The following is a 16,660-nucleotide window of genomic DNA, read 5'->3' as shown; positions in this document are numbered from 1 at the left end:
GCCAGTGCTCAAAACAGAAGGAACTGGAAAGTTGCTGGAGAGGCCTTCATCCTGCAGTGGATTGAAAATGTCTGATGATGAGGATGCTAATCTAGAAAACCAGCAGCATCACTGGGAGGTCCCCTCACCAGTACAGGTGCCCACGTCAAGGGGCCATTACACGGGCCTGCTGCACTGTGAGTACATATGCACTGCAGGTTCTGGCAGGAGCACTCCCCCTTTACCTTGAGGTGGTGTGTTGTGCTATGATGCAGCATCTTGCAAAAGGGCTTCCCTGCACCTTCCCAGGCCACTCCATCGACCCCACAGGAAACCCGAAAACAAAGAAAACAAATCTCACCAACCACTTGCAACAGGTCTGGCAGGACAGGTGCTCAGAATCCACAAAAGGCGAGATAATGAGGAAATTTCTGCCTAATGTCGGAAGATTATACCCAAAATTACCATCATGGTTTCACTTTGGACTGTATACAACTTATCTGTTAATGGGCCATGGGGCCCTAAATGCCAAACTAAACAGTTTTAAATTAGTGAACAACCCTCGCTGTGTCTGTGAGGAAGTGGAGACATGGTCTCACATAATGTACAACTCCAAAAACTATGAGGATTTCTGCTGCCTCCTGATGATGAAACTAACCTACTTCCCTTGTGACATGGAATCAAACCTGTTGGACTCGCAAGAGGAGTATAAGGAGTTGACAAAATTCGCCCAGGAACTGTTCACCTGAAGGACACTCAGGAAACTAGGTGGCAAGGCCTGCCAGAGGACTGATTAAATCTACTGGGTATACCTGAGCTGCCTCTTTTTAGTGAAGTGTGGTAACATTGGGTCTCAATAGTGGCCCGAGAATAAATAGTCAGAAGACAACGGAACACACTACACAATTACTATTACCCACACACTTTTAAACTTCTGGCCTTAACAGAGTACTGTCTCACTCACACAATGAAAACAATGCAGAATTGGGGGAGACCCCTGGTGCCATCAGACAATGAACACACTTTACACCTCACCAGACCTGCAAAGGATTTATCGAATTCTGTTACCCTCAATGAATATCTGTCCTTCTCCTGTGAATACGGTACTTTTTTGGGCTAAAACTAAACCTGGAAAAATCAAAGTATATCATCTTCTCACTGAGAGCACAAGCAAACCTCAATCCAGCAGTCTCTCTGGAGCCCTCAATTGCAGGGCATCCTCTCATCGCCACTCATTCAGTTAGGGGTGATAATGGATGAAAATCTGACTTATAAGGATCAAGTCCAGCAACCATGCTCAAAAGCGCTATGGGCATTCTGGAGCATGAAACTCAACTTCTGTAGATCGCATAATAAAGAAACAATCAGGAAATTTCTCTTCTACTACTTCAGCTCAATCATCAGTTATGGTACTGAAGTCTGGTCCATAGCTCCTTTGTCCAGCCTGAACGTGCTTTGTGGTCTAGAATTCTGGGTCCTGAAGTGGGCCAACAATTGGGCTCACCTTCCCTATATGACATCAAGATCACAGCTCTGTAAAGATCTAAGCCAGACCCCAGCCCAGCACTTGGCATATGCAAGGAAGCTCACAATGGCATGCAATCTGTGCTCCGCAGTTCACAACTTCATCAATATCTGGGAATTTGTGGGCTGAAAAATCCCGAGTAGAGCTCTCAGAAACCCTCCAGTTCTCTGCTGAAACCTGCAGAAGCTCTCGACCTTCAAGCGGCATTTTCTCAATAGCATCATCGGCACACTGAGCTCTGCCGACATTGATTTTGATCTGTGGTCCAATGATTCAGCCTACAGGGAAAAAATGAGAAAATCCATGTTCACGTACTATCAGAATTCCTGAAACTATCATTAGAACTAATACTGACTCCAAGTGAAAGATGTCCAGACTGGCTCAATCTTTTCAATTGGGTTATACCCAGGTACAGCCCTATATCATCAGTATCTCAGAAGAACTAGTTCAAATGCAATTATCTATAACTCAAAGATGTCTAAGTTGATTTTATGTTGGAGAAGGTGATGTATTTGCCTTCTATGAATACATCACCTTCTATGGATATATTTTATGGATTTTCTATGTATTATATGGATGTTCTATGTATTCTATGCAGTTTTTCTGTTTTAGCAGTTTTTATGTAAGTAAATATAATGTTTCCAATTAGATTGTTAGATTCCTCTAGATATTGTGGATTCACAAAATTTTGTGAATAAAGAATTTTATTATTATTATCAGCTTGCAGCTGTTGTAGTTTCAGTACTTTTCATCACTCTGTAACTTTCCCATACCATCTTTTCTTGCTCTATTAGGCCAGCCAGCTCCATATTCATCTATTTCAGCATCCTCCTCATGCAATATTTTCTTAATTGTATATATGCATTCATGGCTTCTGTGATTTTTGCTTTAAAAGTATTCCATAATTCAAATGTATTCACACTTCCTCTGCAATCTGCCCAATTAATTGATGCCATATTGCACCTTAAACTGTCATAATCCCCTCTTCTCAAATTAAAACCTGCACCTTTACCTTCTGCAACATCATTATTTATCTTCCAACTGATCACACAATCACAATCTGCCAATAGTTCTTGTATTTTAAGTCCCGTTATGTCATCTGCTTCGTGAGTAATAATGAGATCAAGAATATCCTCACCCTTAATATTTTCTCTAGCATGCTGGTACAAATAATAATCATTTAATTTAATTTTCAATTAGGGGCAGATTGAAGTCACCCATAAGACATTCATACTTGCTTGCTATTCCAGCTACATGTAGAGACTCTCATCTTCAAAATCTTCTGGTCTGTAGATTCCTTCCACTCTCATTATACTATTGCTTTTAACTAACTCAAATCACACAGATTCTATGCTGACAGACATATCTTCTGATTCAGCAAAAGCTCTTTTGTGATCAGGCTACTTTTGATAAGAAGCATGACCCCACCACACCTTCTATCTTCCCTAAATACATAAATACCATAGTGGAACTTTTTTTTTGGATTAGCCAGAGAGTAATTGACTTTTGCATCAAATTACCATCTGGTGTTGTGGAAGTGGGTAGTATGAATAAATTTATGGAAGAATTAGTCAAATTATTATAGAGAGTGAACAGATGAGGTGAATAGTTTTTTTTTTTTTCTGAAGCTGTATAAACTTGTTTTGTTGCATCATTTGCCACTACTAATTCTAATTTAAGGTAAAAAGACTTCATCACTAGGTTGACCATTGATGAAGTTTTTTTACCCTTAGTAAATACTTCATTGGGTCATTTACTCATGAAGTCTACTCCCTGATAAGATCCTAAAAAACATTTAAAACTATTTCATGTCAAATAGCACATATTTCATATAAATAACAACATATCTCTTCACTGGAGCAGCGCTTTTTATTTAAAGTGTATAGAGCAACTCCAAAATAGGACTGAAAGGTCCCGTTTGAAATGGTTTGGATATGTCAAGAGGATGAATGAGAAGTGTTTGCCAAGAAGAATGTTTGATTTACAATTAAGGGCCAAAAGACCAAGGGGTAGACCAAGAATGAGATGGCAAGACATGATAAAGACTGATGTCATTAAGAGAGGAGGAAACTGTAGTGAAATCAACGACGGAGAGAAGTACACGGACAAGGCTTCATACGTTGACCCATGGAATAGCGGAATGATGACAGATGATGAGAGCAATTAATATCAAAGTGATTCATAGTGAAGTGCCTTCTCAATATGAGATCAATGAATTAGATGAATTATAGAATGTCTCAAAATACCGTGTGATTGGACTAAGTTTCAATAGCAAAAGCTTAATTTACGGTACTCACCTTGGATGATCTGCAGTTGTTATTTGGTGAATGAATGACTAAATTTTTGGGTTTGGGTAATTTAAAGTTAAGTAGATTAATTGGTAAGTTTACGGGATGAGAATAAATTAATTAAAAACGGAATTAAAATATGCGCAAGGAAGCAGAAGTGCACAACTCCGTCCCTGGTTGTCATGGAGAATTAAATAATTAAAAACTTTAAAATATGTGAAATAGATGAGGCCAATAGTCATAATGGTAGACTTTCATTTTGTTAAAAATATCTTCAGTTGGCAAAGTTTAGTGGAGAGAGAATGCGTGCTGTATTTTAAAGGAATTTTTATGTTCCTGTGCTGCACTTTGCGACATGCAGAAATCTCAAGTGTGTGAGATTCCGCATGTCGCAAAGTGCATCCTTTGTGAATTGGAGTCACATTTGCACATCTCCAGACTATGGGTACCTCCCCTGAGTCATTAGCATTAGTAGAGGCACATGATGCAAGAAAGCAAGCATATGTAGCATCAGCCAAAAAAAAAAAAAAAAAAACACACTTCCACTTCGCCCCTCCCTCCGTTCGTTCGAAATACCTGTCCAGCTGAGTCTTAAATTTCTTCACGCTATCAACTTCCACAACAAAGGATGGAAGTCTGTTCCACCAACCAACTACCCACTGGCTAAAGGCAAATTTCCGCATGACTGTCCTACATCTGTCTTTCCTCAATTTGAATTTATGCCGTCTCGGGTGATTATTCTGAGCAAGAGGAACAATCCCATCAGCATTGAGCATGCTGAAACCATTCAAGACTTTATACACCTCTATCAGATCACCTCGCTGGTGCCTAGTCTCCAGACACTGTAATTTGCAAAACTTAAGCCTTTCTTCGTAAGAGTACCCCTTTGTTCCATTCACTAATCTTGTTGCCCTTCTCTGTACTTGTTCCAGCAGCTCTACATCCTTCTTGAAATGAAGCCTCCAGACCTGTATACAGTACTCAAGGTGTGGCCTGACCATTGCCTTATACAAGGGAATAATCACCTCCTTATCCCTGCTAGAAAAATTCCTGTATATCACTGATAAGACACCATGAGCTACTCTTGCAGCCAGTCTGCACTGCTCAGAGAACTTCATATCTGCCTGCACAATTACCCCCAGGTCCTTTTCATTCTTTACCACTGTCAGTGTAGTACCTCAGAGTTGATACGTTGCTCTGGAGTTGTTGTTTCCCATATGTAGTACTTTACATTTGTCAATGTTAAACTTCATTTGCCACCTCTCAGCCCATCTGCTCAACCTTTCCAGATCCTGTTGCAGCAGCATAGCATCAGTAGTGTCCTTAACAACCCTGCCAACCTTTGTATTGTCTGAAAACTTGGACATTAAGCTTGATATACCATCATCAATATTATTTATAAATACAGAAAACAATAATGGACCCAACACTGAACCCTGAGAGACTCCACTAATAACATTAGTCCACGATGCAGTGTCCATTGATTGCCACATTTGCACATCTCCAGTCTATGGGTAGCTCCCCTGAATCCAAGGAAGCTCTCATAATTATGGCTAAGGGTCTGCTTATTTCCTTTGATGCCTCCTTTAATATAACTGGATAGATCCCATCCACCCCAGGTGCCTTTCATGTGTTTACCTTCAACAATTTCTCCTCCATTTTACTCTGAGTTATTACAAGATTATTTAGCTTACTCCCAGTGTTGAATACACCTCTGGCATTCCCCTCTCTGAATAACTCCTCATGTGTGAATGTCGATGCAAAATATTCATTTAGTTTGTTAGCTACCTGAGCAGGATCATCAACAGTTGAACCATCGATATCAAGTGGACCAATCAGATTCATCCCCTTCCTTCTAGAGTTTACATAAGTAAAGAATTGTTTGCTGTTTTTCTTTGCATCCCTTGCCAAAGATTTCTCATAATCTGCCTTTGCCTGCCTAACCTCCTTTGTCACTTGGTTACAGACCAGCTTATATCTATAATAGGCTTCTGCGTCACGTGTTAATTTGTATGTATCCCATGCATTTTTCTTCTCTGCCATATGTCTCGTTAGTTCTTCTGACATCCATTTAGGCCTAAACTTTGAACAATATTTTTTAGTTGGTATGTAAAGCCTAGTAGCTTCCAAGATAAGTTCTTTGAATGCTTCCCATTTTGCATTTGCTGTTGGTAACATCATCAGTTGGTCCCAGTGTATAGAATTTAAATACTGTCTCAGACCATCGTAGTCGCTTTTATGAAAGCTATAACCTTTCCCTTTACCCCTAATGATAGTTATCTCTTTGAGTAAATCCCACTTCAGCACACTGTGATCACTGCCACCTAGTGGTTCCTTTATCTGCAGATTCTTAATGCATGAGGAATCACTACTGATAATCAAATCAAGAGTATTACTCTCTCTAGTTGCCTCCCAAACATGCTGATATAGAAAACAATCATCAAATAAATCCACAAAAGCCTTGCTAGTGTTTGAGTGTCCAACCCACAAATTCCAGTCAATATCTGGGAAATTAAAATCACCCATTATAAGACTCTCTGATGTACTGGCCCACTCTATTTCCCTGTACAGTTTCTTATTATACTCATCAGAGTCATTAGGGCTATAGCACACTCCTTCTCTCAATTTTGATTTCCCAATGCTTATGTCACACCAAACTGACTCGAAACTGCACTGTCCAGCGATGTCGACTGGCTTCACTTCCTTGGATTTTATGTGTTTCTTAACTAATAGCATAACCCCTCCTATCCTGTCTATCCTTTTTGTACACATTGTATTCCCCTAATTCCAGTTCTGCATTCCTTATATCTGCGTGACATCACGTCTCTGATATCCCAACAATATCCGCCTTTGATGCTTTGAGCAATACCTCAAATTAATCAAATTTATTTACCAAACTCCTAGCATTGGTGTACACGCAAGTATACATGCACCTGTTCTTTTTCTTAGCTACCCTAACAAAACCCATGTGTTTACTTGTACCGTAATGACTCCAAGCAGTCTCTGAAATATCCTGCAGCTTGTTTTTCAGGCTTCTGCTCATTCCAATAGAAGCAGTGCAAGAATCACTTTCACCTCTGCCAGTGGCTACTGTTAATCTATTAGTCCTTGTATCCCCCCAAGCTAGCAGTTTTCCGACCCATCTAACACTGCCTCAATAGCATCAGCAAATATTCTTGCACCCTTTCTATTTAAGTGTATCCCATCCCTGTAGAAGCAGTCTCTCCTGTTAACAAGTACAAACCTTGCTGAAAAAAATTCTACCCCTTGAGCCTTGCACAGTCTTTCCAAGGCCAAATTGATCGGCAAGGCTCTCATCATATACTCCCTCCTGTCATGTCTGGGCAGAATAGCAGACACTTTCAAATTCAACCCTAATTCACGGCTTTTTTTCAACAGTGACCTGTACTTGTTACGTAATTCTGCCGGTCTCCTACTCTTAATATCATTAGTGGCAACGTGTACAACAATATCACCTTTTGTGCCCTTAAAAGATGATATCCGCTCTACGCCCGTCACCACCAAATACGGAGGATGCGGAAAGGTCAGGGATGACCACCGCATATCCCGGAGCAATATGGCCTTAGTTGCTAATGCTCCTAAAAACCAAATAACAACAACAACAAATATCCGCTCTACATCGTCATCAACCTTTGACCCTGGCAGACATACCCTGGTCCTGTTCCACCTATCCTTTTTACAAAGCATGTTCCCTGTTTCCCTGACAATAGAGTCACCAACAACTACTAGTTCCTGTGGTACCAGCACATTCTGCCTTGGGGGTTGCTGCTGTGTTGCGTGATGACCAAATGCAAGCTCTGGCGCTGATGTGGGCAGCTGAGAGCTTGATGGGCCCCTCAATTTAAATCCTTTGAGGGCATCCACCCTGTCCTTCAAGCTCTCATATAGCTCTCATTTTATTGCAGATTAGTGTGCTATTGGTATTCTTCGTTACAGTTAAGGCAAACTGGATCCAAGAATCTTTTTTAGCATTTTTCCTTAAAAATCGTGCTTTTGCTTTAAGTCTTTTTGAAATTTATAAGGTTCTCCTCTGGGCATGGAACCTGTTTTCGAAACAGGTTCCATGCCCAGTTTTTCACTATTTTAGCAAGCTGGCATGCATCACTCCAGCACAAATTGGCATGTTTAAAAGAACCAGTATAGATTTTGGGCATGGCCTTGGTTGCGTCATATAAAATCTGAGTTGTGTGGCATCATCGATGGACTGGTGTCTGATAATTTCATCGTCGAATGAGATATTAGAAGCAAACAACTTCCAATCAGCCTTACAAAATTTCCATTTTAAGCGGATATTATTTGCCTGAGGGATTCTAGTTATTATTATTATTAGCCATATGGTACAAGGAAGTCTGAGGCTTTTTGCTGCATCAGCCAAAAAAAAATTTTTGAGTTACCCCTGAGAGAGTCAGAAATAGAAGGGAATCACCAAGAAAGAGAAGAATGATGATATCCAGCTCAGGACCCTGAGTGTGCCAAGCCCATACTCCCCAGATGTGAGCCCCTGGGAGGTTGTTTGGATTTCACACATTATCAGATAATGGTCACTGTTTAGGTCCAGAGTTGACCAGCAGATGAGGGGATACAATGTTGGAGAGCAGATTGTTAAGTCTATAGCTGTAGTTGTTCTAGTAGCAAAATGAATGTAAGTATCTGCAGCATTATGCAACAGCATTAGATTATGTTTGTCAAGCAGAGATACCACAAGTTTCCCTTGTCTGTCTGTATGTGGGGATCCCCAGAGTGGGTGGTGTGCATTAAAATCTTCTAATAAACAAAAGGGAGGAGGGATCTGCAGCATAAGTTTTTCTAGGTCATTATAAGTATATTCTTTGTTTGGTGATAGGTAGATTGCAACTATTGTTAACATGATTTCTAAGGAGCTACTGCTTCTAAAGTCTGCAGTGGAATGTGTTTAGTAGGGATTCTTGAGTTTACAAGAATGGCCACACCTCCATGCACAGTGTTATTGTTATTTCTATTATGCTGATATACAGTATACTTCTTGATTTTTGGAATTACTTGTGATGTTAGATTAGTTTCTTATAAACACATGCTTGCTGGACTATACTGCTGGATTAGGTCATAGATATCATCGATGTTGCTTTGTAGGCCTCTACAGTTCCACTCTATGATGTGATCCATTATTTGTTTTTAACAGTTAGGTTTGATTCAGTCTGCCTTTTAGGTCCAGTCTGTTTTTGTATCTCCAATTTATTTATTCTTTCTTTTTTTGAGAAGATAGGTCACCCTGTGTCCATGTTGGCTTCTGCATACAGATCTAAGATTGGCCCATTCAGGTTGATGTTTTCATCTGTATTCATATTTGTTAAATTTGACAGACTTTTCTGCATTGGGACCTGTTTTAGTTTTTATGGTTTCTGAGGAAGACTGTGATGCAGTTGGCAGTACTGTAATTGGTGTGTTGTTGGAACAATCTATCACATGCTGTTCCTTAGTAGATTGCTGCAAGGTTGAGAGTATTTCTCCGGCCCAATCTGCAATAGACATGGTTGGGGTAACTGACACATCAAGTTTGAGTGGCTGCTGACTGGAATTTCTTTGCTGCTGTTGCATAGGTATATTTTGGTGTAGTAAGCATAATTTGCTACTTTGCCTCCTGGTAAGTCACTTTCCACTCTACTTTGTATTTTTGGATCTTTTTCCTTGTTTTCCATAGTTCACAGGTCCTTGAAAATGCGGAGTGTTGGCCTTGACAGTTCAAACAATGCAGTGTTTCAGCATCACATTCTGTTTTTATGTGGGATTTTGACCCACAGTTTGAGCACACTGCATCCCTTAATAGACAGTCTGAGAGTGCCCAAACTGTTGACACTTATAACATCTGATGGGATTAGGAATGTAGGGTCTTACATGGCAATTAAGATAGCTGGGTTTAACACTCAATGGTAAATTTGGTGTGCCAAATATTAGGCTGATGTTCCATGTGGAAACAAGCCAACCATCTTTTCTGATCATAATCTACTTAGCTTATATGACTTTCTGTTCTTTTAACTCTTGGACCAGTTCTTCTTCTATGACATTGATCAAATCCCACTTAGCAATCATCCTTTTGGAGGTATTTAGTGTCGCATGTGGGGTAACCTGCACGAGAATACTACCAAAGGTTGAGAGGTTCAGCAGAGTCTCTGATTGCTTACAACTCACACTTTCTATTAGTAAATCTCCGGATCTAAGTCTTTTCGCCATTTTAGGTAAACCTGATGAGCTTTCCAAGAATTTCTGCATCAAAAATGGGGAGAGTGTACTCATGCTTTTGTTTGACAAGGAGTGGAAGATAAGGAATGATGGGATTTCCTGTTACTCTTTATCAGTCTGCAGTCTTTTTGGCTGGGATGTCTCATGGTCAGTGTCATTTGCTTTTGAACATGAGCATCGAGACTCAACCGGAGGGAAATTATCAAATTCCATGTTTTCCCCTTTTAGCCCTGAGAGAGAGGGACTTTCTTCTCCCAGGTTACTGGCCCAGCCACGTGGAGGCAGGAGTCGTGCCACCAGTGACCAGCGGTTGTAGTAGAGTTTGTTAGTAATTAATATATATATGCTGAATAAAGAAAGGTAGTTTTCCTTTCTGGGTTCTTCCTTTAACAATTGAAGCACAGAACCACTTGAGGTAAACAAAAGAGAAAAAGGCACTAGAAAGGAAATTAAACTTTGTCACTTAGAAAGAGCACTCTTTATGTCTCAGAGAAAATTGCTTGTCACCATCGCTTGGCACTCAGGGCCGATAACGTATGCTCACAACTATACAACATGCAAACTGGACCATGACTTACCTGTACAAGAATTATGAGATAATAAAGAACAGTAATTGCTACAGAATGATTACTATAAGTGAAAATTTATGACATCTTTAAGAACTTTGATGGGAACAAGCTAAAAACATGAAAGCACACAATGTAATAAATGTAATGTAGTATACAAATAAGTAATTCAATACAAAGGAACATTAAATTGTTTGTGTTTCAAGTAATGTCCCACAGGAAACATTCTTGAAACACAAAGAACACAAAATGATTTTTTGCATCAATCTGAATTTTGTAAAGCAATTGCAAACTTTACAAAATAATTTTCTATTTTATTTTAAAGAAACAACTCAGCTCCATGTAGCATTCCAGAATGAATGCATATTCTTTTTTGTATTTCATCACCCTGCAACAATTTTCTAATGTTTTTCATAGGATTTCAAAAGTTCTCGTAAAAATCATCTTAAAATATAAGAAAATTTTAATACTAGCACTGCTTGGAAAAACATCTCACCTATCTAATCTTATTTCTTCAGCATCAATAACATCTTTTAAAATTGATAAGGGATCTTCCCCTCCTGTATACCCTGGTCCCCAATGAAGTACCCTTGCCAAATCATTACCTGTACCGAGAGGAAGGATTGCACAAGCAGGAGATTGACACTCTGAATCTTGGCCAACATTATCCAGGCATTGCAACACCCAACCAACAGTCCCATCTCCACCACAAACCAAAATCTTATAGTCTCTAATATGTCTGAATACATATAACCTATAAAATAAAATAAAAATGTGTAATAGCTGTAAAAGTAAGAAAATTATAGTTTTTGTAAAGGACAAAAATAAGTAAACCTAACATTTTGAGAATTTCAAATTTCAAGTTTAAATATATCAAGCATAGTGAACTACTGGAAAATTACACATATCAATTTATATTAAAAAAAATGGAATTATTCATTTTTACTATTCTAAATCTTAAAAATGTCTTTTTTCACTGTTTTAGTTCTCTAATAAGTATACAAGTTTGAAATATCAGAGTTGCCACATATAGAGACATTTTCTAATAAAAGAGGAATAATTTGCTATTTATTTCTGAAAGAGGAATAATTTGTTATTTATTTATACGGTCACTTCTCTGACAGCAGTTCTTTTTGTTACTGCTACATCAGACTGTACATGAACATTCTTAGTTCCACAACACCAAAATGGTTATAAAATACAATAAGTGGTTTTTTGAGAATAATGTATGTGCAGGGAGTGCAGGGAATAAAGGGTATGAATTAACATATAATAGTGGAACTATTATATGTTAATTCATATAGTCTCACTCAAAAATATATTTGTTTTATCAACTGTTTTCCCAATATTGAACAAATGAAGATGACAAGATTTAGTGAGATCAGAATCAGGTGCAGTGATTTTTAGCTTACTCCTGAAAAGGATTAAGATTTGGTGAGATAAGAGTCAAGGTGTAGTGATTTTCAGCTCATGGTAAGTCAGTAAGTTTTTGATAATTTTTTTATTTTTATTTATTTATTTAATTGTGTTGTACTTTTTACAATTATAGAAAACTATTTCATCATACAGATCTTTTCAAGCTGATCACATGGCTGGGTTTACTTTTTAAATCAGACAAGTATTGTATTTTTGGAAAGTGTTGGCTAAAATTCTCCTGCATCTTATGGTCTGAAGATATACTAAGTGCACGTAGTGATACATATATTTTTTTTTGGGTTCTTACCCAAAAAAAAGCCTTAGCCCTTTATTAGCATTAAAATTAGTAGAGGCAAATGATGCAAGAAAGCAAGCTTATGCAGCATCAGTCAAAAAAAAAAAAAAAAAAAAACCCACTTCCACTTCACCCCTTTATTCGTTCGAAATACCTGTCCAGCTGAGCCTTAAATTTATTTAGGCTATCAACTTCCACGACAAGGGATGGAAGTCTGTTCCACCAACCAACTACCCGCTGGCTAAAGGCAAATTTCCGCACGTCTATCCTACATCTGTCTTTCCTCAATTTGAATTTATGCCCTCTCAGGTGATTATTCTGAGCAAGAGGAAGAATCCCATCAGCATTGAGCATGTTCAAACCATTCAAGGCTTTATACACCTCTATCAGATAACCTCACTGGTGCCTAGTCTCCAGACACTGTAATTTGCAAAATTTAAGCCTTTCTTTGTAAGAGTATCCCTTTGTTCCATTTACTAATCTTTTTGCCCTTCTCTGTACTCGTTCCAGCAGCTCTACATCCTTCTTTAAGTTGTTGTTGTTGTTTGTTGGATTTATCGATGCAAGGGCTACTAAGGCCATAATGCACCTATTTCAATCTTATTTGGTACATGATTGTTATATTAAATAAAAGGATTCAGATCAGGTGATATTTGTTTATCGTTTTGAGGAAGGTAAAAACATCATTAATATCTTGTCGGTCTCTGAGAATCTGTTGTAAGGTAAGTTTATTAGAAGAATATAGATGCGAAGAGAAAGCTGATTTTCGTTCTCTCAGATATAATGGGCATTCAATGATCAAGTGGTTTACTGTGAGTTGAGTTTGACAGTTGCTGCATAGTGGAGGGTCATCCTGAATGAGTAAATAACTATGAGTTAGGTGAGTATGTCCTATTCAAATTCTAGCAAGTACTACTTCTTCCTTTCTATTGCCTCTTAGGCTTGATAGCTACTTCTTGTGGTCATTTTTAATCTGAAAAAGCTTATTGCTTTTTTCTCCCTGCCAAATGGATAGCCATTTTTTTCTAACATTGCTATGCATGATGTATTTTAAATCTGTGTAAGGTATCTGCATGTCTAATTTTATGTGACTGGTGTTCTTGGCTGCAAGATCCGCTTGTTCGTTTCCTCTGATTCCAGAGTGCCCAGGTATCCAACAGAAAATTAATTTTTGCCTGTTTGCAAGAAGCTGCACTAACTTGGTTTGAATTTGTTGTAGAAACGGATGACTGGAAGGAAATTTACACTGAAGAGCAGATACAGCACTTAAGGAATCAGTGTAGATAATAGTTTGAGGATATAATGACTGTTTTACATTGTCTGGAGCCATCAGGATAGCATACAGTTCTGCGGTGTAAATACTGTACTCTAAAGGGAGCTGCTGGAATATTGTAATGTTTGGTAGAACTGCAGCTGCTCCAACTTGACTATCTGCCTTGGAACCATCAGTGTAAATTTGGGTAAAACTAGAGAACTGAAAAGAGTGAGTTGTATGGATCTGCTGAATACTGAAATTTGGAAGTGCATTCTTTCCCCATTGTTGGAAATGTTGGTCAACATTGGCCAAGGGTATCTGCCATGGTGACATAGCTGTGCTAATATCTAGAATTATGTCATTCATATTTAGTTCCCAGCACGTAGTTATGCTTTGTAATCTAATTCCACATGGTTTATTCTTCAAAGGTTTATTTTGGTACAAATTATGCCATTTTGGGGTAAATAAATACTGCTTTATAGGATGATGTGGGAAACTTCTGATTTTTGCTGCATAACTTAATAACAGAGCTTGCCGACGAAGAAATAGGGGTGGTTCGTGTGTTTCCGCATAGAGACTCTGAACTGGCAATGTACGAAAAGCTCCCAGTGCAATTCGGAGAGCATTGTGATGTACTGGGTCGAGCCATTTTAATACACTTTCTCTAGCTGAGGCATATGCAGGTGACCCATAGTCTAGTTTGGATCTTATGAGCGACCGGTATAAGTGCAACAGCATGTACCGATCTGCACCCCATGACATAACGGAAATTGCAGAGGAGATTCAGCTTCTTTAGACAGGTCGTACGAATATGCTTAATATGCTCTAAGAAACTAAGTTTTTTTATCCAGAATTAGTCCAAGAAAGCTAATACTCTGTTGAAAAGAAATTGGATGAGAATCAAGATGTAAATCGGGATCTGGATGTAAATTCCGTTTACGGCAAAAATGAATTGCTGTTGTTTTTTGTTTTGAAAGTCTGTATCCATTATTTTTGGCCCACTGAACAAGCTTCTTAATTGTACCTTGAAGCTGCCTTTCAATGAAACGCATGTTTTGTGAGTGGCTTGAGATTGCCAGATCGTCGGCATACAGATAAGTTTCAACTGTGTCGGTAATATATTTGGTAATGGAATTAATCCTGAGAGAGAAGAGCATGGCACTAAGCACAGAACCCTGAGGGACCCCCCCCTCTTCTTGCAGAAATGTTTGCGAGAGAGCAGAGTGAAATCGTACCTGAAAGGTCCTATTTACTCAAAAAGTTCTGGATAAATTTTGGAAGATGACCATGAAGACCGGATTCATAGAGATCGTGAAGAATTCCATACCGCCAGGTTGTATCAAAAGCTTTTTCGATGTCAAGACATATCATCACTAGGTATTCGTTCCTGAGAAATGCATTTCGGATATTTCCTTCAGCTTTGACCATAAGGTCAAGTGTTGATCTAGTTCTTCGAAATCCATATTGATTTTGACTTAGAATGCATTCAGTCTCTAGAAATCATGTCAATCTGGCATTAATTATTTTTTTCTAATGCTTTTCCTATACAACTAGTTAACGCTATCGGTCGGTAATTTGCTGGATCTGAATGGTCCTTTCCTGGTTTTGGGAAAGCTAATACAATAGAATGATGCCAACTGGTAGGGTAGTAGTCTTCACCAAAGATTCTATTATACAGTTTTAGCAGAGCAGAAAGGGATTCTTCACTCAAGTGATATATCATGGCATAGTACACTCCATCAGGGCCAGCAGCACTATTTTTGGATCTTGCAAGTACGCTACGTAACTCTGCCATGGTAAGGGGTATATTATATGGATGCTGTCATGAAGTACTGAAATTGAGATTATATTTTTCTGCTTGTACTTTATGTGCCTGGAAACTTGGCTCAAATGTGGTTACAGCGGAGATTTTTTCGAAGGTTTCACCTAATGTATTAGAAATATCGAGAGGATTGCAGATTTCTTTGCCTTTTAGAAATATTATCGGGGTGGTTATAGGTGGATATTTTCCATTAATTCTTCGAACTTTAGTCCAAACGGTTCTGATATTTGTGGTTCTGTTTATAGAGGAGGCATATTTGGACCATGTCTCTTTTTTGCTTATTCGTTGTATGTGACGAGATTTAGCTCTAGCTTTCTTGAACTGTATGAGATTAACTGTAGTTGGGTATTTACGAAATAAGTTCCAGTATCTATTCTTCTCTTTTTTGGCATTGCTACAGGCTTCATTCCACCGTACTTTTGGGTGGGAGTGAGTTTTCATGGATGATCTGGGTATACTGGTTTCTGCAGCTGCTATCATTTGCTGAGTTATGTAAGTTATGGCAGAGTCAATGGTGAGGGTCTCAATAGTCTGAATATCTAGATGTGCCAGCTCTTGATATTTCTTCCAGTTAGCTTTGTCGAATTTCCAAACAGTTTTTATCTCAGTTTGAGGAGGAGAGTTAGCCGATAGTGTGCATATTACTGGAAAGTGGTCACTATTTCGCAGATTATCAGTGACCGTCCAATCAATAAGAGGAAGGAGGTTTGGCGAGCATATTGAAAGATCAATTGCAGAAGTTGACCTTGAGGAAAGATGCACGTATGTGTGAGTCCCATTGTTTAATAATGTTAAGTTGTGCCTTTCAAGAAATTTTTCAATTAACTGACCTCTCTTATCAAGGTGCAAGGAACCCCATAGGGGGTGATGCCCATTCCAGTCACCCAAGATACAGAAAGGTGGTGGCAGCTGGGTAACTAAATCATTCAAATCTGTAAGAGAGTATGAATAGTTTGGTGAAAGGTATATGGAAACAACTGTTACTGCTATCTTAACCATAACTCTAATAGCGACTGCTTCTAAAGTTGTTTGCAGTGGGACTGATCTGAAAGGAGTTCTGGAGTTTACTAGCAATGCTACATCTCCATGTGCTGTATTAGAGTCGTTCCTATCCTTTCTAAGCATTATACGATGTTTTATGCTCATAGTTATTTTAGGGTTCAGGTTTGTTTCCTGTAGACAAAGAACAGCAGGCTTATATTCGGTAATTAAGTCATAAACATCGTATAAGTTAGCTCGGAGTCCGCGACAATTCCATTAAATTATTCTATGCATTA

The 16,660-nt window shown here is 38.7% G+C and overlaps 1 protein-coding gene across 1 annotated transcript in view; it reads right to left on the bottom strand.

The window, feature by feature from the left end:
• Nucleotides 1-16,660, bottom strand: part of LOC150084454 (diacylglycerol kinase theta-like) — a 457,615-nt gene that overhangs the window by 46,628 nt on the left and 394,327 nt on the right. Inside the window, exon 18 of the mRNA XM_090376240.1 lies at nt 11,092-11,349. Within this exon, the coding sequence (XP_090232366.1) occupies nt 11,092-11,349 (258 nt within the window). The remainder of the gene's footprint in view (nt 1-11,091; nt 11,350-16,660) is intronic.

This window comes from Mastigoproctus giganteus, chromosome 6 (assembly GCF_048544385.1).
Source record: "Mastigoproctus giganteus isolate SK-2022 chromosome 6, ASM4854438v1, whole genome shotgun sequence".
Taxonomy (NCBI): domain Eukaryota; kingdom Metazoa; phylum Arthropoda; class Arachnida; order Uropygi; family Thelyphonidae; genus Mastigoproctus; species Mastigoproctus giganteus.
Note: the sequence above shows the minus strand (reverse complement) of the source record. Positions and strands in the feature narration are given on the sequence as shown.